Source organism: Phoca vitulina, unplaced genomic scaffold (genome assembly GCF_004348235.1).
Source record: "Phoca vitulina isolate PV1807 unplaced genomic scaffold, GSC_HSeal_1.0 scaffold53, whole genome shotgun sequence".
NCBI lineage: Eukaryota > Metazoa > Chordata > Mammalia > Carnivora > Phocidae > Phoca > Phoca vitulina.
Genome location: NW_022589756.1, coordinates 10,188,918 through 10,214,589, shown reverse-complemented (window position 1 = coordinate 10,214,589; position 25,672 = coordinate 10,188,918). Strand labels below are relative to the sequence as shown.

Sequence of the window (25,672 nt, the reverse complement as noted above, 5' to 3'; positions counted from 1 at the left end):
AACAAAGCAAGACAGGGTTCTGGTTCTTTGCTCTCCACTCTCTGCAAGTGAATGACACTTCAACAGCAAAGGGCTCTTGTCCAGCCAAGACCCATGACTGAGTTCTAAAGGAGACTCCCTTTTGGACTCCTTACCCCCATTCCACTTGGAGCAGGGCCTGATCAAGTTATTTGGGCAGAGTGGATTGGTGGGGACTCTGATGTTCACTTTTCTGAGCTACTTGGATGCCTTGGGTATGGACAGGACCATGCAAGAGCTCGGGGGCTGGCAGTAAAGCTGTGGTAGGTAGTCTTGATGAACATGGAGCACAAGGAAGCAGACCATTAGTGCTGGGCTGAATGGATTCCAGTCAAACTTCTGGCCAACAGCAGCCATCTTGTGACCATGATGAAAGTTAAAGAGGGAAATTGGTAGGCAGTAAGGGTAACAGGGCAGAAAAATGGAAGTTGTCAGGAACATTCTATACTAGCTCAAGATTGTCCATCTCTAGGCTTCTTTTATGTGAGAGAAAAATAAAGGACTATATTGTTTAAATCATTTGGGGAGGAGGGTCTCTGTTACTGGGAGCCAAATGCAATTTCTGATACAGCAATCTTCTTAGGATGATTCCACTTGTCTAAAAGTTGTCTCCTAAGCTCAGCTGAGAGCAACCTCAGTGTTGGAGGAAGGCTCTGGCCATTCTCAGCACCCCCAGTTCTGCCTTCTTGGCCTGCCCCAATAAAATCTATCCCTTCCTTCTCTCCAGCTTCTGCCCAGTTCCTTCCCATTAACTCTTTTTATTTGGATCTTTACTACATTGCTTTTACCTATGATTGTATGTTTGTTGGACCTCAGGCCTCCTTAGTTGATTTCTTGGCTTCCTGGGGCCATGGGCAGCCTGAGGTTGTATGCCCTGTCTGTGTGTCTCACAAACCCTCCCAGCTGTCTCCAGCCTATGCCAGTTGTTGGACTTGCATTTTTATTGTCTGTTTCTTGGGCTTCCACCCTCGGGTTATCCTGTCTATTTTATTGTTATCTTGCTTTTTTCTGACTGTACTCCTCACCCCACTCTTACCACTGCATGGTACCCCAACCAATATTTATTCTGCAAATATTTGTCAAGCATTTGTGATGTGCCAAGCACTGCCTGGGGCAGCAGGGACAGAACCAGAAGCACTTCCTGCCTTCTTAAGAGCTCAGACATCCCACTTTGCACATTCTACTGTACATTTTAAGCCTTATAAATCCAGGCCATCTCATTAGCCTACTTCCCTTGTTGATAAGCTGTCTTGACAATATTAGCAAGTGTGTGTGTGGTGGGGGACAGGAACATACTCTAACCCTGTTTGTCTTTTTTTTTTTTTTTTTAATGACAATTTCCAAAGATTTTACTTCCTATGTCAATGGTCAATGTCAGGTTTCTTCCCACCCTGATTCTCTTTTCCTGACTTGTCATGGACGTGCCTTTCTTTCATCATCAGGCAGAAAGGAAACCATCTTTAGAAAACTTTTCCCGGTAGTTACAGGTTGAACAAGAGCATCTATGTTCACAAACACAATTTCTTTCCTTCCTCCTAAATCCCACCGCCTGCATATACTGGTCAACCACAGCTCCATGGTCTTCCACTCTATTGTCCCTCCTCTGAGTTTTCTCATCTCCAAGAACTACATTAAAGGTTCCATCAAAGGTTCTTTGTGTATGTAAAACAATATTTAAGTTTTACTCTCTTGGGGCACCTGGGTGGCACAGTTGGTTGAGCAACTGACTCTTGGTTTTAGCTCAGGTTGTGATCTTGGGGTGGTAATATTGAGCCCCACGTTGAGCCCCTCGTCAGGCTCTGTGCTCAGCATGAAGTCTGCTTGGGATTGTATCTCTCCATCTCCCTCTGCCCCTCCCCCCTGCTGTCTCTCTCTCTCTCTCTCAAATAAATAAATAGGTCTTTAAAAAAAGTTTTACTCTCTTAGCAAATTTCAATTATGGAATACAGTGTTATCAACTATAATCACCACGTTTTATATTAGATCCTCAGACCTAGACCAAAAAATGTTGACCTGGACTTTGTGAATCTCTGGGGGTCTTCTATGGGTGGGCTTCAGAGGCCCATGCCCCCTGGAATTGTGTGCAGTATATTTTTTTAAGGTTTTATTTATTTGACAGAGAGACAGCGAGAGAGGGAACACAAGCAGGGGGAGTGGGAGAGGGAGAAGCAGGCCTCTGGCCGAGCAGGAACCCCGATGTGGGGCTCCATCCCAGCACCCTGGGATCATGACCTGAGCCGAAGGCAGATGCTTAATGACTGAGCCACCCAGGCTCCCCTGTGTGCAATATTTTGTGCATATAATTATTGGATATGTGGAATATGGGAATGTGCTCATTTTTTTTCTGGGGTGTTTTTCATGGTTTTCACCATAATTTTGAAAGGGGAGGATATTACCTGGACAATTTTAAGAAATAATGACTCCAATATTTTTAAGAACTAATAACTCCAATATTTCTTGAATCTGCAAGATTCAAGGGTAATCATTTATAGCATAGCATTATATGTTCTCTTTTCCTATGAACTCCTAGTGTAACCTCAGTGGCCCTTTAGTCCGGCACCTTCTTTTTATGATTAAAGTAATTGACGCTCAGAGAAGTCAAGTAGCTTGCTCGAGACATCATCTAGTTACTGGAAGAGCCAAGGTGGGATCATGAGCCTGGGTCCCCCTGGAAGCAGTAGGGACAGTCTTATGCCCAAAGGTGAGGACCCAGGTGCAGGTGTTCTGTTTCTTTTCCTGGATTATAAATTCTGTTAGACATAAACCCATGTCTTCATGCTGTGCCTCATTGTGTGTCTAACCAAATTCCCAGCACATAGCAGATCTCAATGTTTGCTGCCAAATCCCTTCACAAGTACTGCTCTTATTACATCTGCTTTCCCTCTCACTCTGTTGATTCTCTTCCTGAATCCACTGCTCAGAACCTTGAGCACAGAGAGTGTCTGGTCTGCTGTGTGGAGCCAGCGTGCTGTTTCCCTCACCCTTCACCACCTCAGATCTGGGAAGTCTCCATCCACCAAATCACCTTTCTCCTCACCACCTCCTTTGAAACTTTTCTGTTATTTTATTTTACATTTTTTATCGTGGTAAAATATATATAACATAAAATTTACCATTTTAACCATTTTTAAGTGTACAGTTCAGTGGCATTAAGTACATTCACATTGCTGTGCCATCATCACCACCATCCATCTCAACCCACTTTATCTTCTGATACTGAAACTCTGTCCCTAGTAAACACTAATTCTCCATTCCCTCTCCTCCGAGTCCCTGGCAGCCACCATTCTACTTTCTGTCTCTATAAATTTGACTGTTCTGGGTACCTCATAATAAGTGGAATCATAAAGGATTTTTCCCTTTGTATCTGGCTTATTTTGCTTAGCATAATGTCTTCCCTTCCTTTTTAAGGCTGAATAATAGTCATTTGTATGTCTATATCACATTTTGTTTATTTGTTCATCTGTCGATAGATACTTGGTTTGCTTCTGCCTTTTGGCTATTGTGAAAAATGCTGCTATGAACATGGGTGTATAGATATCTGTTTGAGTTCCTGCTTTCAATTCTTTTGGGTATAGACCCAGAAGTGAAATGGCTGGAACATGTGGTAGGTAGTTCTGTATCTGATTTTTTGAGGAACAACTATACTGTTCTCCATAGCAGCTGCACAATTTTACATTCTGATCAGCAAAATCTCCATATCCTTGTCAACACTTGTTTTCTGGATTTGTTTGTTTGTTTTTGATAATAGCTATCCCAATGGGTGTGAAGTGGTATGGCATTGTGGTCCCCTCCTTTTTTTTTTTTTTTTAAAGAGAGAGTTGGGGGCGGGGTGAAGCAGAGGGAGAGGGAGAGAGAGAATCTCAAGCAGACTCCTTGCTAAGCGTGGAGCCCAATGCAGGGCTTGATCTCATGACCCTCAGATCATGACCTGAGCCGAAATCAAGAGTAGCATGCTTAACTGATGAGCCAACCCAGCCACCCTGGTCCCTCCTTTTTTTATGAGTCACATTTGCCCATCTGATCATCATGATATGACTGTCAGGTTGTAGCACACTGACTCCCTGATGTGGTTATCACTCCAAATCAATAGAACTTGAACTCAAATAAGTGCTGTGGCTTTGTCATAGCTATGTGTACAACCCATGCTTGGCTCTTTGTCACACTGTATTTCACTGACTTTAATACACACAGGTCCCCCCCCCTCCATGTTTTACTATCTCTGCAATTAGGATGTATCTTGCAATTAATAGCATGCCTTTGTCTGCCACCATGTCTTTCTTTCCTTCTTCTTGGCTCATAAGACAATGGGGCTCCTTGCAAATTAGAGTCATTGAAATGTGGTGTTGAAATGGTTCTAGCCCCCATACACCCTGTATGGACCCATGTGGAACTGGAGGAACCTATGAAGGGCTTAGCTGCCTGGAATAAAAGCAGTTCTTATTCTCTCTAGAGGCTACATGCCGTAAGCATTTTTCTCTGGGGACATGCACTGTTGACATCATCGTTGCTTCTTTGAGCGATTGATGTGTAATATCAATCAACCCTTCAAGCCTTCGGCCACTATGCTCTCCCCACTTCCTGCTCACTCCCTCTTAAGTCTAACTTTGGTTTCCTTGCCACTTGTAGTTTTTCTCCTGCAAAGCCCAGCCTCCATCCTGCCTGCAGACTTCACCCTATTTATTCTCTTCCTGAATCCATCACTCTTGCTGCCTGCTCCCGCCTCCAGCTCCTCACCCTGGCCTAGCCTGCTTCCAGGACTGCCGACAACAGTTTCCTCCCCTGCAGGCCCACCCTGCCAATTCCTCTACCAGGGCTATCACCTTTTTGAGCATTTCCTGTGACTTCTATTTTTTTCTCCTTTTGCCCCTTAATCTGTTTTTCCCTACTTCCCTCCCCCTCCCACACACAGCTGGAATACCTCCTCTGCTTTCTTGCCCGGCTTCCTCCTGAAATCCCCTGGCACCCCTCCCCCATCCTTTGCTGCCCTAAACCAATCCCATAATAGCTCTGACTGGTGCTGTGGGCCCTGAAGTTTGCTGGGACCCATTCAGCACCAGTGGTTCACCCCCCCATTCTCTGTGCTCACCAAGACTATCCACCAGAGCTTGGCAGCCGGCCCCTGAGCTCCTGCAGCACCCTGGTCACCTGGGAATGCTGACATCAGAGACCCGTCCAATCCACTGAGGCCCTGCCCCCAGCGCAAGTGGGGTGGAGAGTCCAAGAGGAGGTCTTCTTTAAAGCTCAGTGGTGGGGCTTGGCTGCCAGAAGCCCTCTGTTGTTAGAGTGTCTCTCACCTTATCTAGACCCCCGTCCCCCACAACCACCATTATTCCCCCACTTGACCCCAAGCTGGAACTTGAATGTGGAGAGCTGGAAAGTAGACCTTATTTGCTGTCCTCCAGCTCTGCACCCTTCTTCTCTTTGCCCTTTTCCCTCAACTATACCTTGCAATCAGAAGGGTCAGGCACCTCCTTTCCTTTATATCCATTTTTATGAAAGTATTTAACCCCATTTACAGAAGAAAGAATGTCTTCTCTCTACCATGAGGGAGGTTCATGTGGTAAGGAGACACTAAATGGACCTGGGCTACCCTCTCTCTGGGCCAGGCCTGGAGTCCTACCTTGATTGTCTGTTGAAGAGGTCAATTCCTCTACCGCTCCTGCTTAGGGAGAGAAACCTCCTGATTTTACAAGGAGGAAAGCAGTGAGGGAAAAACTGACATATGCAACTGTATGTATCCGCTGATTATTAATCCTTTGTCCCACATCTGAGGGCCTGTTTTACATTCTCTCCCCTCCCACCCTCACTGGCATGTGGGAATGGGGCAACTGTCCCACCCTGGGAGCAGAGTAGGAGAATCTGGCAAGGGCTTGAGGGCCACCCTCCCCACCCAAGGGGCCTTCCTAACTCAGAAACCCAGCTTTGGAATCCAGGAAAGGCAGAACACTCATTGGTCCTTCTCCTGGGTGGGTCCAAGTCCCTTTCTATTTCAAATAATAGAAATCTCAACCCAAATTTATTAAACTAAGGAGAGAATTGTTGGCTCACATCACTGAAGAGTCTGGTTTTCCAGTTTGGGTAGTAGTTTTAGGACTTGCTGAGTCTAGGGGCTCAACCAGCTCCACAAGGCAACCCGTGGCAGTGCTGGCTTATCTCGGCTTCCACTGGAGTAAGGCCACCTGATCCTGGGACACCAGCCCCACACTGAAGGGGACTACCTGTTTGGTTAGCTGGGGCCAGGGGGTGGCAAGAGAAGTTTGGGTCCCAGCATTTGAGGGGGTGGTTCAGTGTTAAAATTAGGGCAGTCCCAAGCAAGCTGGAACAGTTGGTCATCTTGGCCTGCAATGACATCTGCTTCTTGTTTCCCCACTTTTTACCAAACTCTGTCACTGTCCTCCTTTACTGCACTTACCTGTTCTTGGATCTAATGCAGGAACCCCGAGTTTGCTTTTGCCAGCCTTGGCCCCTCAGACTTCAGTGGAGAAGGGCTTTTGGTTCTGTTGTTGATGTTCCTGTTGCCAGAGCTGTGTCTGGGCTGCTTTATCCTCGTGGGGGTATTCCCCAGCCCCCTTAATAAAGCCATGTCAGATGAACTCACGTGCAGTGCATCTGCTCCCACAGAGAGGATGGCCCTTCCCACCACTCCCTTACCCCTTCCTCCAAACTGCTTCTCCCTCTGCTCCCTTGCCAGGTGAGTAGACAGCACCACCTCCCATCCAGGTCCCTGAGCCTGAAACCCCCAGAGCCATGCAGGGCTCCCTACAGCCCCTCTGATGGTCACCAGTCCTGCCTTCTCAGCCTCTACGGGCTCAGGCCCTTTGCTTCCCACAGCAATTGTCCTCATTCACCAATTACTTTCCTGCCCTCCCATGCCCTGCCCTCCCTACCGCTGCCAGAGGGGTGGGTCTTTTCTAAGATATTAGGACGACATCCTTGAAGGCTCTTGCTGAATGTCCAAGCTTTCTCCCTCCACTGCAACTTTGCACATACTCCCCCACCTCAAATGCCCTGAGCAGAGCACCGATGACAAATGTCTGTTACCCTATGGCCCTTCTTTGCCCTGATGCTACAGCAACATTGCTAGCCGATCACATCACACAGGAAGCCTGGGCACCTTTCCTCCCATCCTTCAAGCTGCCCACCCCGGTGGGTCAGAGCTGGCACCAAGGGCATATCTATTTGGCATGCTGGTCCTAACTGCTTCCTTCTCTGGCTAACCCTTAAATTGTCCTGTAGGTGTCGGCTCAGGAGGCTCCATGTCACCTCTGCCAGGAAGTCTTCCCTGATTTGCTGTTTCTCTTAATCTGCTTTCAGTCTCACCCTGTGTATAATATATCTATAGTTATATATCTCAGAACATTTCTTATGCAGAATTTTAATAATGTACTTGCTTGTCACACTAAAATGTGACCTTTTTGAAGGTGCGTGAAATGTCTCAGTAATCTTCATATTTCCAGGACCCAGCCCAGAGCCTGGTATACAATAGATGCTCCGAAATCTTGATTGGGTACACAAATGAGTGAATGACTGGGTGATTGAATGAATGAATAACCTGGTCTGGCCAGGTCGTTTTGAAGGTGAATGAATCAAAAGTTTATTAAGCCTCTTTGAAAAAGAAAATCAATTTGCTCCTCCCTTCCCTGTAGCTGCCAGAGAAGGTCATACTTCTCAGCCACTTGCCAAGAGATGAAGCTGAACCTGTTTGTTTCAATCAGTGAGCCTGGAGAGCAAGCAGTTGCCTCACCTTCCTGTGAGGAGCAGTGTGAGTCATATGCGTCCTCACCTTTCACAGTGCCCAAATCTAGGCCACCCTGGGTCCTTCAGCTCGTTCTCCTGGGTCCTAAATTTTTTTCTAACGTGTGTGTGTGTATGCATGCACGCACACGTGTGTGCATGTGTGTGCATCCCTGCATATGCATGTGTGTCTGTGTGTGTATTTATGCATATGTGCAAGCCACCTAGTTATATGCAGAATCTCGTCAGTTATTTGAGTGCACCTAAGTGCATTCAGCAGGGGATGATCAATAATTTCCCTCAACTTCTCTCTGGGCCATATGCTTGGTCTCATGCTGAGAAGGAGTCTTTATGGTGAACTGTGGCTGATACTAGCCTGATCGTTGGTACTTTGGATCCATTTCTCTTTTTAGTTCAAAAACCCAGTTGGAGATTGAGAATTCTAATTCAAAAAGCTGTTATTTTCTAGAAGAATGCCAGAAGAAAGGGGCAGTCTCTTGAGCGTATGTTCCAATGTTACACTTTTGCCTGGGTCCTCAGGGAGCTACAGAATGGTCTTTGCCTTTGATTTAGGCCATGTTTCTGCTTTCCCTATGAAAGCTTCCCTTCTCACTGCAGAACTACTGTCCCAGAGGTCTCTAGAGAGGCTCTCTCTGCCCAGAAAGCCCTTGGAGGCAGCAGAATGCATAGGGGACATGGCAATGCTGGGAGACACAGTGACACTGTGGGACATGGTGACATTAGAGGACACAGTGACAATAGAGAACACTGACATTGGGGACATGGTGACACTGGGGGACATAGTCACCCTTCTTTCCCTTCTCAGTCCCTCAGTAAGGGCCAAGAAGGATGCGCATTATCACAAGTGAAAATGGAAATCAAGTGGGAAGAAAAGTTAGTCCTGCAGGAGGACATGCTTGGGTAACAGCATCTGGCCGCTGCAGGGATGTTAGTGGGAGATCTAAGAAAGCAGCTTAAAGGGATTAGTTGGGAGGGAGGAACTTGAAGGAGCTAATTATAAAGTTTGTACCAGAGATGAGAGAGGATTATAAGACCTCTTTGTGCACCACCATTTTGAAAATGAGAGAAGAGTTCTGAGATGAATGTGGCTAGATAGAGAGCAAAGGTAAGGAAGGGAGATGTGAGCACCACTGAGCCAAACGTGGGATTCGTGGCTACAGCAGGGAAGACCATGTTTACTTGCAGTGTGCACATCTATGAGGGTCCTGCTGTGGTCTGAACCATGTGGAAGTGGGGACGACTCCTTACCTAATCATAATTCATCAAGTGTCAGCTTAGTGACAGGATTAAGCACTGTTACGAGGATCTGTGAAATATGGGCATTAGAAATCAGTGTGTATTTCCTGGATCCCTGATCTATGCCAAACATGGGGCTCAGAGCCCCGGGGAGTACAGGTTTGCTTCACAGGCTTGGGGTACTTGGCCAAGAAGGATATAGGCCAGGGATATAGGAAATGTCAGGGGAGTTGTACTGAAAATGGGGGTTGCCCCAGACTAGGCAGTTGGGGCAGGCTCCACAAAGGAGGGAATCCAAGGCAGGGTGCAGAAGGATGGGGGTTGCCATGTGGGGAGAGCCTCGGAACCAGGAAGCTAGATGGGAGTGGAGAACTCCTGTGGGAAAGAAGCAGGAGCTGAGGCTCTAAGGGGGAAGTCAGAAGGAAGCCTGAGGGACCCTTGAATTGTAGGGTAACAAGCCTGAGCTTCTTCTGCAGACACTGGGGAACCATTTGAAGGGTTTGGAGCATAGGAAATGCCCAGGTAAAAACTGGGTTTCAGGACAAATTGGCCAGCAGGTGCACAGAACAGAGCATGGCAATGACAGGGAGAGCCTGTGGGAGGCTTTTCCAAAGTCCCAGGCAAGACAATGGGGCTTTCCTGAAGTGGGAATAGAAATGAACAGGTGGACGAAAGGGATCGACCCTATCAAGGCTAGGCTAAGCCCCCAGTCTCCCACATCGATGGCAGTGGGCTGGGGTACTCTCCCATAGGGTCCATCATGCATCTTCCAAAGACTTTGGAGGGATGGGAGGAGGGGGGCATTCTTTCTACGTTAAAGCAAACATTACCAGATAATAAAGAGAAGACATGGTGGGTTACAAGTCTCCTTGTCTATACTCCTGTCCCAAGGGATTCTGCTCACCTGGCACCAGAAGACATGAATCCAGAGAGTTGGGAATTCCCCTGGGTTACACATGAGACCTTGCACTATGCAGAATGAATATGGCTGCATGTTACAGGTGGGATCCACCAAGACACAGATTATGTCATTAACCTCCTGGGTCACACAGGTAGTAAGTGGGGGGTTGGGATTTGAATTCGTATCTATCTGGTGCCAGACCTTTGGCCTTCCTTCTATTCCATCAAAATGGATTAACCAGCTTCTACGTAGCTGAGTGGTACAAATTTGGGATGGTCTGGAAGCACCTCTGTAACAAAGGGGAGAGAGGAAATGTAAACTCCCCTGGGTTGTCTCTGACTCTCTTCTTCCTCTGATCCATTCCAGCTGCCTGGGCCTCTCCACCATGAACAGCACCTTGAAGGATGCCCAGGCCCCGAGCCACCGTGAGTGCCTCCTGCCTTCCGTGGCCCGGACCTCCTCTGTCACCCAGGTCACGCCAGCCAAGAAGATAACCTTCCTCAAGCGAGGGGATCCCCGGTTTGCTGGGGTTCGCTTGGCTGTTGACCAGCGCGTGTTCAAGAGCTTTGGTGCTCTGATGGATGAGCTCTCTCAGCGTGTGCCTCTCTCCTTTGGGGTGCGCTCTGTCACCACGCCCCGGGGCCTTCATGGCCTCAGTACCCTGGAACAGTTGGAAGATGGTGGCTGCTACCTCTGCTCTGATAAGAAGCCCCCCAAAACACCCAGTAGGCCAGACTGGCCACAAGGGAGAAGCCCATCTGCTCAGCAGTCAAGGGATTTTGAAAGCCGATGTGAGGCACCAGGAACATCCTCTTCCTGCAAGGGTCCTAAGGCCCCAAGGAGGATAATGCTGGTTAAGAATGGAGACCCTAGATTCCAGCAGACAGTGGTTCTCAGCCATAGAAATACAAGGAACCTGACGGCCTTTCTCAGCAAAGCCTCAGATCTTTTGCACTTTCCTGTGAAGCAAGTGTACACGACAAGTGGGAAAAAGGTAGGCTGTTGGGGTATGCTATTTCCTTTAAAAAGCTCTCTGGACCTCAGATCAAAATACTTAGATGGAATGGGGAGGTTATTCTTTACAAAGAGGCACTGATTGCCTTGCTACTAATTAAAGGTGAATTAAAGGAGTGGAGACATGTAGTCAGTTAAACAAGCAATTATTATTTGTATTTTGCTTACCGTTTAGTGAGTGCTTAGTGAGTGCCAGACACTGTGCTTTGCACACTTTTATTATTTTCTTATCCAATCCTTCTATTATCCAATACCATCTATTTCAGGGAGAGTTCAGTGCAGAAAACAAAAACTCCTCAAAGTACCTTGAGCAGAAAGTAATCTAATGCAGGACATTAGGGGATTCCCAAATCTTTGGATAGCTGAAGGCATGAGCTCTAAGCTGGGTCTACAGGAATAGCTCCCAGCATTCTGCAGGAAGCTACTACCCTGCTTGAAGCTACTGTGATTATTGAGTTCAAGAATACTTCTCTATAGTGGCATCCAAGCTTATAAATCTGGGATCAGGAAACTGCCACAGTTGCATCTTGACACTCTTGACATGCAGGAGCTCTGGGGTGCCGGGTCTAGCCTGCTGCCTGGGCTGCTATGGCCTCCTGGTACCCACACATTTGCTTCGCAACAACAACAACCAGAAGCGAGAAGAGATGGTGTCTGCCTCACTTGCTTTCCCAGACTTGATCAAGTGCATCTAATTGATGGAGAACCCAATCTGCATATAGCCCGAACTGTGAAGAAGGCTAGGGAATAATTTTTGCCTTTCCAGCTCCTGCAGAACATGAATGTACACTGTAGGTACACAGGATGGAGGATGGAGGTGGCTTGATCTAATCAACAGTTTCCCCATAATCTAATCCTATCACTACTTAACACCTGTGTACACTATTCTACCACTACTTAAATTTACAAGCAGCAGCTACAGCAGCATGTTCCCACCTAAGTATGTAGCTGTCTTTCCTACAATCAAAACATATTCGCCTTCCCCCCAGAGTCACATCAGCACTGTACCATCCATCCTCCGAGCACAAGCCCACCTTTGTAGCCTCTGTCTTAAGACTTAACTATCAAGTCACCAAAATACCTTATAAAAAGTGCTAGAGGGAGGCAAGGGCAAAACATAGAAAATTGATTCATGCCTAGCAGAGTTGTGAAGAAAACTAGGTTATCTACTGCAAGGCCATTGATGGTATTAGGTTTCCTTCTACTGTCCATTTCATGTTCCCTCTGCCCTCTGCCAGCACCTCAGCTGAATGTGGTTATGGATATGGTAGAATGGCTGGACCAATTCCACCATCTAAATTATGGTGCGTTTACTACGTGCTGCATGTGCTACATCATTCTTATGGACTCAGCCCTTGGAGGTCCTTCCTGAGCCGTTGTAGTCTTGTGTTAATTTTTAACCCTGAATATGGCAGCCACAGAAAGCACTCAAGGGATTCCCTGGGCTATAGATTACTTTCCCCCGACTCTATTTGCATAACAGCAACCCTATTCCCCCTAACCAAGTTTGAATAGGATCCAAACTCTCATTCTGAGAGACCCATTACAGAATCAATCACCCCATTCAACACAGAACCCCCCTGTTGCCTGTTGGTTCATTGTTGCAAGGATCCCCATATGGCCAAGTGACTGTCTCAACTTTCAGCTTCACTGACTTGCTGTGTGTCTCCTGGTGGGAACATTTTCCCTTGGACCCAGAGACCTCCAAACTAGCAGAGCCTGAAGTTTTTGGGATGGGAAGCAAAATGTTTGTAGCTGGGTCATAGGTGTAATAGTGACAGGAGCTGCTCATATTCCCACCCCTTAATTCCCAGGTATCTGTTGTCTGTGGAGAAACAGCACTATACTGTATAGTGGTTGCCAGTCCAGAGCACATATCACATCCTGCAAGATAATGCCTCAACATTATAAAGTGATTACTTTCAGTTGGTGCCCATAGAATGAGCCACCGTTCTATAAGTTATAGCTACTTTTGGGTGATGTGGTATATGGCTACACAGTGAATTCCATGGGTGTTAGTGCATTGCCTCAATTCTTTTGTTATAAAATCAGTTCTTTGGATAGAAGTAATCCTCATGGATTATGGCAATGATGAATGAGGTATTCAGTAAGTCCACGGAGGTATGTGGGCAAGGAAGAAAATACATATTCAAAATTAGTGCCTATTCCAGTGAATCCACATTTCTGACTCTCCCCATGATGGAGGGGTTCAATGTCATTAGCTTCCCATGAGATGGCTTGCTGAGTACCTCAAGGTATGCTGCAAATCACAAGTGTTTTGGCACAAGTTTAGCATGGATCTCTGCTCTTGGAAGATTGGACCCTTAGCAGACATGGCAGTCAGACCCACATGAATAAGGTAGTTCACATTCCTAGTTCATGTTTACTTTGTCACTCTGTTCATAATCAAGTTGAGCACACCTTGGGGTGGTTGGAGGAAAAGAATGACTAACATCCATTGAACAGGTCATTTGTCCACATGATTATCACCTTCTGGTGAGCATTCAATGGGACACAAATGTTCTCGTTCTCTAGGTACATTCTGGGAGACCCATTTACAGATTCTTCTCTAGAGTTCCTTGTCACCAGCCCTCCAGTCTTGTTCCTTCCAAGGCCTTGATTGTCGGATTGAACTGCTAACTCCTGCCTACGAATTGCGATAGAACCTCCTGCCATTGCTCCTTCGGTGAAAAGTAGCCGATCAAATAATATTGTCCCCTGTACTTTCCTTTCCCACTGCCCTTTATGACCCCCAAGTGGGTCTGTAATGGTGCAGCAGTCAACTTTTGACTTGTGTCAGCATATCCTGTGAAATAGTCTGAAACCCAGAATCAAATATTTTCTTCTTCAGTTAACTGGTCATAGGGAACTCCCCCAGGAAGTTTTAGGTGTGCGGGAAGGAAAGATGGCAATGCAGCAGAAGCAGGTGAACTGGGAGTGTGGCTCATGCAATTTACTTATGCCTTCCGTTCAAATGCCTGGAGCCTGATCTAGTACATGTCACCACCTCCTGATGATGGGGTCCTGCTTTGACACACTTGCTTTATGGCTTGACAGATCACACAACAATCATTTCAGTTGTATTTCAACAACTAGAAGGATCAGTTTCTGCAGCTGATGTTTGCTACAAGAGAAAAAAGATTCTTTTATAGTAGTAGTAGAAGCACCTAGGTCCTCTGGCCATCCCTGAACTGAGAGTTTAGACCTCGAGCTTGCCATTTTCTTTAAGTCAGAGAAGCCAGCCTACTCCATAGTCCTTGAAGCTCTCATTCTCATTAGAAAGATCTATCATGACAGCCAGTGATTGTCAAAGTCCTGCTCTCAGTTAAGCACTGCATTCTACTATCAGAGGTGATCATTCAAGAACCTGTTTTATCACTTTGTGCCTTAGGCCACCAGTGTCGCATTATAACCAGACTATCACTGCCTTCAAACCCAATCAGGTCAAATAACTAATCCAAGACTCCTCTCCTTGAGGGTCTATTGCCTGCAACAACCTCTGATACTGTACATTGAATCAGTCATGATTCAGTATAGGAAACAGAAACCTCTGTACGTATCCTAAGCATGAAGAAATTATACACAGAGACTTTTGTGCTTAAAGATTGGAAAGCTGGAGGAGCATAAGCTTGGTTTCTGGAAATAATTCCCAGAATATCACAGAATTGACCTATCTGGATAGATACCTCAACACAATCAAGCAAGTAGGTTGTTGTCCCTGGAATAATTGAGTTCAGTATTAGCCTACCATTGCTGTGGTCTGGAATGAGGCAGGTCATGTGCCACTGCTGTCTGTTGATATCCAGAAAGCTGGTGACTGGGTACTGGAAAAATGAGTGTGGCTTTTGCCATTGCAGCTGCACATGCCTCTTTATGCCTTTGACTTTTTTCTTGTGGCAACAGTCAAAAGCAAAAGAAAGATGGGTTCTACTTCACTGTCATTTCTCCTACCTTGTGCAAGTGCATCTAATTATTGGAAATGATTTCATGGTTAGAAGTCTAGCGGCAAGGGAGTCCAGAAAATGTATATAGAGCTTTGTACACTCTGCCATACTGGAAATTACACCAGAAAGAGAGTAAAACAGAGGTTGACTAATCTAGGACATGACATCTACCACACAAACTCACAAGGCAATTCATGTTATTATTTCTTTTGTATAGGTAAGAAAATTGAGGCACAGAGGTTAAGTAATTGGCTCATAGTTGCATGGCTGGCAAATGATAGAATCGACATTAATAATGTCAGAGTCATAATGTAAGAAAACTCCTAAATTATGGCACATTGGCTATGTACCAGCATGTGCTTCATGCAGAGGATACAGAAAATAAGTCTAGGTCCCTGCCTTCAGTTAGCTACAGTTTAGTGGGCATGGCGAAATGGAGAGAGCAGGTACAAAAATAAGTTAATTGGAGAAAAAAATATTAGTGTATTTTCTTATAGACTTAATGCAGAACTATTAGAGTTTCTGTAAACAAAATGGTCTCATTGCTCCCCAGGGCAGGCTGTGGCATGATTATCAGTTTTCAGGTCCTCAACTGGGTGAACACTCTCAATATACTCTCAATAACTCTCTTTTTTTGTGTGTGGATCCTAAACCTTGACCTCTTTCTAGAATGGAAGCATCATTTAACCCTGAGTTCTTTTTTTTCCTCCTTGGAAAAGTCTGATTTCCTAGAAGTATGACTACTATAAATTGATAGATTTGGGTCATGTAGTCCATTTGGCTTCTTGTTGTCTAAGGGATATGAATACATTGATATGTCTCTATAAATTGATAGACTTGGGTCATGTTTGCATTTTTGTGATGCACTAGAGCTCTAAATCAACAAAGAAATGTGCTTAGTAGTTTGAAAGAAACTTCTAATCCACTAGGTTGAAAGATCTGGTGTACAGCTAATTTAATGTCATTTGTGGGGAGAGGATGCAAGAGTTCTCTTTTTCTCATTTCCTTGCTAATGAACATACCCTCCTAATTTGAGAAAATAAAGAAGAACAAATGCAGCCCTTTGAAGATGAAACTAAATCCCCCAACACTGCCCGTTACTATATAATGTCATAAATAGTGCAAAGTCTCACATGTGCCGTAGGGGCCTCAGGGCCATGTGAGATTTTTCTAAAAGCAGGGACTTGTTTCCTGGAATGCAATGTTGCCTGTTCAGCATCCAGCCTAGGATGTCCTAGGGTGGGTGGGAAAGGATGGCATAAGCCTCTGGGCAGGACCCTAGGGAATCATTGGAGGAGCCTGTAGAGAGAGCAGCCTTGCCCTTCCCTGTTCCAGAAGGGCTGAAAGCAGAGGTGATGGGCTCGAGATTATACTGGCAAACACAGATTGGACCCAGGAGCGAACTCTTTGTGGGAAATGAGTGAGATAGTGAATCAGATCTCCATAGGGAAGCTGGAGGCCTTTCTGTTCTGGTTGCTTTAAAAAAAATACATATTCTGGAGGGTGCAAGGGTGGGCAGGGAAGCAGGCCAAAGACTTCTTGAAATGTTTTCCACCTGAGGCATCCAGAAGAACCCCTAAACCACAGGCCTTAAACCGGGTGGGGGGAGGGGTATGTGGAGAGAAGAAGGTGATGGTGATAGGACCTCTGCCCCCAGCTAGTTATGGAGGTATTATGGCAAGTGGGTAGGACAGAATTCTGGGGTGAGATATGCAAACTTCAGGAAAGGGCCAGAGTGATGGGATTCTTCCTTTACCTATGTCTCCCTGGGTAGAAGAGGGGCTCTGCAAACCGGGCCTCCTAATTCAACACTCTCCTTCTTCAGGTGGACTCTCTGAAGGGTCTGCTCTGCAGTCCTTCAGTGCTAGTATGTGCTGGCTACGAGTCTTTCAAACCTCTGGCAATGGAAGATTCTAGAAGATACGGAACTGAAACTTTATCTGGGCAGACTCCAAGAAACAAAACCGGTGAGTTAGTTTTGGAGTTTCCCGAATTTTATTTGCCCTGGATAGTGGTTCAGTAGGACTAAGCAGATATCCTTTCTAGATAATTTTAAAAACCTGCCTTTTGGCCCAAATTTTTGGGTATCCCACTTTTTTGGGGTCACCCTTGCCTCTTCCTCTTTCTTACTGCCATCTACCTTAATTGGGTTGAAATTTGCCTGGTGTATGAGAGGGGGGGTGTCTGGTATTTAAAGAAAATAGGGATTAGGAAATCTTGAACTCTAAATTTCTAGGATCTAAAATAAGCTTTATTAAGGACCATGGTGGGCATGACATTATGGAGGCAATGGACCATGGGTATGTGGCATTTGCATCTTTCAAGAGTCATGACTCCTTTAGACAACAGTAGAAGCCAAATGGACTAAAACTAACAATAACCATTGATCCTCCATCTATTCATCAGTCTATACATCTAACTGTATGTGTATCTCTCCAAAAAGCCTGCTATGTGCCAGAGTGTAGGTGTTGTTATTTAAAAACACATTATTTTAAAGGCATAATTAACAACTGCAGGTTGAAATTTTCAGCAAAATTATTGGAATGGAAATGGGCAAATTTGGTGAATAAACAAAATAATATCCTTTGTGAAAAGCTACTAAGAAATGACAATAATGGTATTAGTGATCACTGCATGCCAGGTGCTAGAGGTACAAGGACCTATTAGCCACAGAGCCTCCTTTGGAGTAGATCCTAGTCTCATTAGGTGCTTATGGAAGAGCAGAGCTTGGCGAAACCTTCTGTCTAGATGAACTCAAGTAGGGGGATCTGTTCTTTTGCTGGCCATAGGCTCAGCCTCCACTAGCCTTTTCTTCTTGCCAATCAGGAGGAGATGAAATGAGAAGTACTAAAGGCTTCATTCCTACTTGAGACCACTTCTTTCTTCCTTCAGTGGCTCCCTTTTCTTCTCTTTTTCATGGCTAGAGTACAGGCTTGACTATCAAGACTTGCTATTGTGTGTCCAGGTCCTTCCTTGCAATCATTTATCAACCCCAAAGCTTGATGAGTGTTAGGATGATAAATCACCACTAATAATTGCAAAGCATTTTACAGTTTACAATCAGGCACCTTTACAGCAGCTTATTGATTTTGCTTCCTGTGTTGGGGGTGGGCATGAGCCGGGCCCGGAGTTAGCTCTGGGCCCTGCTGCTCTGCCTGCCAACTCTGTTGTCTATCGAAAACATACTTTGTGCTAGCAACTCTGCAGAAAGTTTTATATGCATTGCCCTGCATCGTCAAAACAAACCTACCATTATTATTTTACAACTCAGTAAGGAGTCTCTGCCAAAAACAACACAGCAAGGAAATCGCAGAGTTGAGACTGAATTCAGACGTTAAGTTCATCTCACTAGGCTTTGCTGGTTCACAGATTGCCGACTGGATATTCATTCTAGAATGGTTTCTGCCCTTACTTTGTGGTTTTGGGGGCGGCAGGGGTGTTTAAATGATGAAAGCCTCATGACTAGCCTTTATTCTCCGACCCTGAAGCTCCCCCTAGTAGCTCACTGTCTTTCCTCTTTTCTCTTACTTTCATCGTGTGCCAGGAAGCTGGGGGCCAAAGGCCAAGCAGAGTGTGATCCACTCAAGGTCCAGGTCGGGCAGCCAGCCACGGCGGTTTTCCTTGCTGTCAGAGAGGTCTGGTCTCAGCGACCCCCCGGTGTCCCTGCATCACGCTCAGACGGGCCCTGTTCCTGACAGACACGCTCAGGACATGCCTGCCCAGCTTGGCCCATTGGTGGCCAGTGACGATGTTGAGAAAAAGGTCCGCATGAACGAGGATGGCAGCCTGTCTGTAGAGATGAAAGTCCGCTTCCACCTACTTGGTGAGGACGCACTCCTGTGGTCCAGGAGGGTGGGGAGGGCCAGTGCCCTCACAGCAGCCAGTGAGGAGGTCCCTGTCTTGGGGGAGGTGGACTCCCTCCACTGTGTGTGGGAGGATCACCCTGGGGGTTCCCCAGAGCCTGGGGCACAGGGACAGGGGCCCTGTGAGGCAGGATGTGAAGAAGCCCTTGGCCGAGGCCGGTGGCAGCCAGGGACCAGGTGTGAGATCTGGATGAACCCCCTGTACTTCACCCAGGGAGAGGGGACAGCCTCTCGGAGGAGATCCAGGCTGACCCAACACTCCCATTCCAGGAGGCCCTGTAGCCAAGTGTTCACCAGCAGGAAAAGAAGCAGCAAGGACAGTGTCAGCCCTACCTCTAGGGACAGACCCCCCAAAGACTCTGAGCCAAACTCCTCCTGCTGCTCCAGGTCTCCGGAGGGCAGCGTGGGCAGCTGCGACCTACATTCAGCCTCGGGGGCTGCCTCCCAGAGGGGAGCAGTGTGGGAAGCTGGAAGCCCATCCTGGACTAGTGAGGGCCCAGGTCCACAGGAAGCAGGGCAGGGCAGCAGGGAGCCCCATAGCTGCCTGAAGCCCCAGACCCGAGGCACGGCAGGTGCTCTTTCTCACTCCTCAGAGAGTGCTGGGTCTCTCGAGGAGTCTAGTGAAAGGGGTAAGCAGCACCAGGGCTGCCTGAGCAAGACAAGGGCCGTGACTACTTCCCGGACAAAGGCCATTCAGGGGGAAGGCCCCAGTCCGCCCACGGTGAGTCCCTGGTCTTTGAGGAATGAGGACCCTCAGGCAGAGGATAGTGGACAGGGTACCAGGCACTCCCAGGCTAAGGGTAGGTCTGGGAGGAGACCACCCCTGGCTCCAGGTCATTCTGGCTCTGGGGACACTCCAGGCCATTCTCTACCTTCTGCCTGCGCCTCAGTCCCAGGCAGGAGGAGAAAGCAGGGGGACAGAGCCGGTGCTGTGTCCTCACCCAGCATTTCTGGTCTCAGCCAAGGGGCTCAGATAGGCCACCCCAGGCAGCACCACACCCAAAGGCATACCCACCGCCCACCTGACTCACCTGTGCCCAGGCAAATGCCGGGACCTCCCAGCAGACGCAGGGCCTGCCCAAATGGCTCAGCACCACCCCTTTCTGCAAGCTCACCCAGGGCCGGGAACCGGGCGTCCCAGGACACAGGGCCGCTCTCCTCTGCCTCTCTTCATTCCCAGTATGCACAGGGGGTCTGCAGTGCTCTCATTACCCCTGTGAGCAATTCTGACTGTGCTTCCAATTTCTACCCCCCATACTCTCCCTCTGCTGAGACTGAAGGGGACCCTGAGTTCAGGGCACGCTCATCAGCTCCCACACCTTCCAACCCATCAGACTCTTTGAGCATCCAAGCTGATGGTCTGGACAAAAAGGCAGGGGGCGGCATTCCCAAGCCTTCCCGGCCTTTAGTTCTGCCAGTTGGACAGTCCGAGGGAGGGGTGCCGGGAGCCCACAGAGGCTGCGACTGCTCACCGATCAGCACATCCCTGTTCCACAGGACCCCCAGTGATAAGACTCACGCCCTGCAGACCTCCCAGCCACTGCGCAGCCAGGGGCCCTTCTCTGAGGTCCCCTTGGTATGCAGCAGATACTGTCCCACCCCCCCAAGGACATGGCCTTTTGTCAAGAAATACCCTTCGTGTTGCAGCAACCCCAGTGCTGACTGGGGGCCAGACGGGGGAGAGCTGGAGGAGGGAAAGCTTGAGGCATGGTGCCCCTGGCCCCCCGGCTCTCAGTCAGGGGCCATGGGGAAAGCAGTCAAAGCCTTGAGAAGGGGCAGCTCCAGCTGTGGCCCCAGGTCTGGGAGAATATTCCAGGGGAAGAAGGTTGCTGGTGGAGAAGAAAGCCTAGAGGGGCAAGAGAGAGATAGCAGAATGGCGCTGGGTGCTCTGCCCCAAGCCTCACCAGATGCTGTGGTCCGTGAATGGCTGAGCAACATCCCAGTGGAGCCCATACCCGTGAAATGTGAGATGGTGGGTGAGAGCACAGTTGTGGCAGGGGATGACCCAGAAGGCCCCAAGGAGGATCCTGTTGACAAACGTTCCCCAGAATGTCTGGGGGAGCCAACGCAGGTCAGACAACCGTCACATGAAGGGGCCACCAGCGAGAAAGCAGAGCCAGACGGAGCCCTCCCAGTGACTGGTGATGCTCATCCCAAGTCAGAAGAGGATCTTCCTTGTAGCGGAGTTTCAGAAGACCCCAGGGAGGCTGGATCAGGCAAAGGCATGGCCGTGGACTGTTCAGTGGGCCCGTGCGTGCTTCCGCACAAGGTCTCTGCCTCCATACAGATCATGAAAACACTAATGGGCTCCAAGCAGGGCCGGCCCAGCAGCCTGCCCGAAGTGTCCAGCGCAGCGGGCAGGAGGCTCAGCCGCTCTGCCCAGGCCCTTATCACCTGTCTTGCTGGGCTCCACTTCTTTGATGAAGACCTTGGGTCTCCCACTGGCAAAGTGAAGTTCATAGACTCTCCTCGGTACCAGGAGCTCCTGAGCACCTTCCAGGCCCTGTGGCCGGGGTGTGGCCTCAGGTGTGGTGAGCTGGACTCGGGCCTCTGGGAGCTTGGCTGGTGCCAGGCTCTGCCGGGCCTCAGGTCTGACGTCATGACGGAGGACTTCACACTGACATCCTCATCTGGTGTGGATGTCTGCAGTGGCTCCAGAGGCTCAGGGGAGGGCAGTGGACCCTGTGCCATGGAGTGCGCCCTGGTCCCTGAGAGGGTAGCACTGCCCTTGAAAATCCCCTCCCAGAGGCCTGATTCTAGAACCTCCGAGAACCAAGAGGATCCAGGAAACCAACAGCTGAGTGGTTCCACGGCCTCTTCAAATTCCCAAGCATGGGCTTGTGCCAGCAGAAAAGACGAGGCAGACAGAAACAGTGGGGGGCAGGTTCTGGGCAGGAACCTGGACCAAGTAGTTGAAAACACAATGCAAGAAGAGGAGGTACCGCTAGAGAAAGTCAGAGAAGAAAAAGAAATCGCAGCACTGCAAGGAGATGGTGTCCAGGGATTCCCAGAAGAGGGAAGAGTCATGGGACAAGAACTGTCAGAGGCCGACTCTCAGGACGGGGAGGGTGCACAGGAAGATAAGAGTGTGCAGGAAGAAGAAGCAGGAAGAGACCCTGTCTCCACTATACTTTGCCCTCCAGGGAAAAGAGAGAAACCCACAGAGCTCCCTAGGAGCCTCAGCGACAGGGATGCAAATGCCAGTGGCCCCCACATGGAACCTGGTTTGGAGAAGCTGCCCAAAGCAGCTGAGACATGCCATGCGCAAGCCCAGGCCAAGTGCACCCAGGGGCCTAGGGAGACGAGCTCTTCTCCGGCCCACAGAGTGTCTCTGGGCCCTGAGCCCCTCTGGGTGTCCAAGTTGCTGAGGAAGATGGAGAAGGCCTTCATGGCCCACCTTGGCAGGGCCACCGCGGAGCTCCGAGCCCGCTGGAGCCTGCAGAACAACAGCCTGCTGGACCAGATGGTGGCAGAGCTGCAGCAGGACCTGGGCCTTCGGCTCCGAGATAGCACTGAGAAAGAGCTCCAGAAGATCTGGAGCCAGGCAGTAGGGAAGAGGCCGGGGCCGGCCCAGGAAGGCCTCAGGTGGGAGATGTCCCTGCAGATGGAGCAGCGCAGGCGCCGTCTCCAGGGCCTGAGGTACCTCTCGGCCTTCTCCGGGCCGGCTGGAAGCCAGGGGCCCGGCCCCTTCCCCACAGAGGAGGAGGATGCACCAACCCTCAGCGGAGCCCTGGGGACCTGGCTGGTTGGGGAGGCCGAGGGGGAGGAGTTTTGTCCCTGTGAGGCCTGCATGAGGAAGAAAGTGATCCCCACGTCCCCAAAGGACACAACAGGGGCATCCAGGGCACCCATCCAAAAGGCCTTCGACCTGCAGCACATTCTGCAGAAGAAGAAAGGGGGGTGTGCTAGTGGCGAGGCAGCAGAGGCAGCCCCTGAGAAGAGAGGGATGGAGCTGCTTCAGGGGGACCCCTTGGGGACAGGGACTGTCCAGGGGTCCACTGGAGGCCTGGAGCTGGGGTTAGACCAGGACCCTGGGACAGAGGGGTGGGGTGAGGGTGAGAACAGCCAGACCCTTGGCAAAGACGGAGACCCCCGAGGGAGGGAGGAGGAGGCAACTGCTCAGAAGAGAGAAGGGAGCACAGGGGCTGGGCGAAGCAGTGTCCCAGAGGCAGCAGGTGGGGAGGAGCAGGGCTCTGGTGGGAAGGAAGAAAACACCGAAGAGGGCTCTGGGGCTGACACCGGTTTGGAAGGTGAAGCCTCTGGAGGAGGTGACCCAAGTCCAGGAGGACAGGACGATGGTGTCAAAACTGCAGAGGCCCCGGAAGCTGAAGGAGAGGGGCAGCCAGAGTCGGGAGGGGGAAACCAAGGGGAGGAAGAAGGTAGCCCGCAGGTCGGCTGGGGACAGGGCCAGCCGGGTGAGACTTCTGGAAACAGAAGCCCAGATCAAGAGGGGAAGCCAGCACTGCCCCCTACCCCAGGTGGAGATAGCCCCTGCCGGAGGTCAGGCTGGAAAGCAGGTCTCGCCTCCTCCAGCACATCATCTCTGGGAAACTGCTCTCAGCTCTCTCAGAAAGGCTCTGTAGAAAAGCCTTTGAATGGAAACATGAGGAGCTTCGAAGAGGAGTCCAAGGTACTCCCTGGTCCAGAGAGAAAAGTCACAGATATGTACCCAGAAAGCTCCACTTCTGAGCAAGAAGAGGCGCCCTTGGGGCCAAGGACTCCAGAGCAGGAGGCAGGCGAGGCCTCTGGCCTAGAAGCTGAGAAGGTAGTTAAAACTCCTGCTTTCACAGAAAGGAGGTTTAAAAACCTCACCATGGACAGAACAGATGGCTTTGGCCAAGATGACTTAGATTTCTAGAGATCCAGCCGCAAGGCAGTCATGAGTCTGTTTTTAACCTTTTGTCTACACACCTGAGCATGGCTCGGTCCCCTGGAGATGTGCAAAGAGCTTGGAGAAAGATCAGGACTTGCCAAGGACACAGCCACACCATGCTGTCCTTGGGTTCTAAATTCTGGAGCTTCACAGGGCCCTGCTGGCCAATCCCATGCGTGGTGTGAAGGAGGGTTACCTCAGATCTGCCCTGTTATCCGAGGTCAGCTGGACCCCACCAGTTTCCTGCTGAGTCCAAAAGGATGGAACTGACTGGAAAAGTTCCAGGAGAGTTTTGTTTGTGTGTTTGTTTTTTGCTCTCATTCTTTTGCCTATTGATCTCTGGTTATTTTTCTCCTTGGCCTCTCTTGGCATTCACCTCGTTCAACTTTGAGGTGTTTTTTTTCTAGTCTTGAATATATTTGGTGACTCTGCAGATGTGAATACTCGGAAGACACAGATAAATTCAGGGTCATTGGACAAAGTTTGTTCTCAGCCCCAAAGTCCAAGTGTATGTCCTTAATTCATATATATATTCATGAAAATACATATTGGTAATGGAAAAAATTGGGAAAGGCAAAATAAAGCAGGAAGAAGGAAAAGTAGTCATCCATAGTCCCATCACTCAGAGATGACTAATGTAACAGTTGTCTACAGTTCTTTCCCAATTTTTCCTAACAGTTTGATAGTTGAACTCATCCTTATACACTTCTTTTTTTATTTAACAATATAGGAATTTCCCCAGTTTATCTCAAAATCTTCACAAAACTTTTTTTCATAAAACTATTTTTAATGCCTGAATAATTTATTATGCAAACATAAAACACTTTACTTTGCCATTTCCCTAGTGTGGGCCATTTAGATGGGTTTCGTTATTTTTTTTTCTTAGCATTCTTTTGCCCGAACTGCAGATGATTTCCCTAGAATAGATTCCCAGGCGTGGAATTACTTAGCCAAAAATATCAGCTTTTTTCGAGGCTTTTGATATCATGCTGCCAAATTGCTTTTCTAAAGGTCTGTACTAATTTACATCACCTGGCCCACCACGAGCTCATCAGTGTTTGGTATAGCCATTAAAAATGAGAAATCTTTTGCTAATTTTATGGGCAAAAAATAGTACCTGACTTTAATGTGGTACTATTTTTGATATATTTGATTGCTAGTGAGATTAAAGAGTTTTCTGTTTATTAAAAAGCTATTTGCATATAAATTTTATGTGTATGCCTTTCGCCCATTTTCAACTGGGGTCCTAGCTTCTTTTTTTTTTTTTTTTGATGAATTGATTTACCTGTGCCCTTTATAATTTTTTGTTAATATTCTATTTATCATTTTTGAGATTTAAAAAAATAATGCCCTTCCTCTACATCATTCCACAGCTAGCCTTGGACCGGGCCCTGTCTAAGTAGGGAGCTCCTGATGGGGCAGAATTTCTTTGACTGGTTCTCACCAGCATTCCTGCTCATATATGACCATTTTGTGTACTCGGAATTATTAAAGTAGAAGTCGATGCTACAGGGACAGGTATTGCCCCCTGGTTGTTTAAATGTAAATATTAATAATAAAAAAAAAGCAAAAATAAAAATAAGTAAAAAATTAAAAGTAAGTGAATGTTGGGTGTAGGCCATGTCCTCATGCCTGCAGTCACCTGTTCTGTTTCTGAGTGCTGTAAATATTCTTAATAAAATTTGATGTGTTGTAAAGTTTTCTGTGGAGGTGATTATTCTTTTCCTTTTTTTTTTTAAGATTTTATTTATTTATTTTTTTAGGCGGGGGAGGGGCAGAGGGAGAGGGCTAAGCAAACTCCACGCTGAGCACGGAGCCTGACTCAGGGCCCGATCCCAGGACCCTGAGATCGTGACCTGAGCCAAAATCAAGAGTTGATTGCTTAATCAACTGAGCCACCCAGGTGCCATATGTGTGTGTATACACACACACACACACACACACACACGCATGCGCTGGTGCCCTAGCCAGAAGTCCTCAGTGGAACAGATTGTATTGTGAGCTTGCTTTAAATATGGTGACATGCAGAGTTGTCCAGAACTTGTCACTGTTAGTTGACATGATGTAT

At 48.1% G+C, this 25,672-nt stretch overlaps 1 protein-coding gene across 1 annotated transcript; it reads left to right on the top strand.

Moving 5' to 3' along the window:
* The first annotated feature begins 10,295 nt into the window (after positions 1 to 10,295).
* RP1L1 (RP1 like 1) lies at positions 10,296 to 23,589 on the top strand. Its single transcript, XM_032389026.1, has 3 exons — positions 10,296 to 10,904; positions 16,694 to 16,835; positions 18,413 to 23,589. The coding sequence occupies exons 1-3, from the start codon at positions 10,296 to 10,298 to the stop codon at positions 23,587 to 23,589; spliced, it is 5,928 nt and encodes a 1,975-aa protein (XP_032244917.1).
* Positions 23,590 to 25,672: the final 2,083 nt, after the last annotated feature.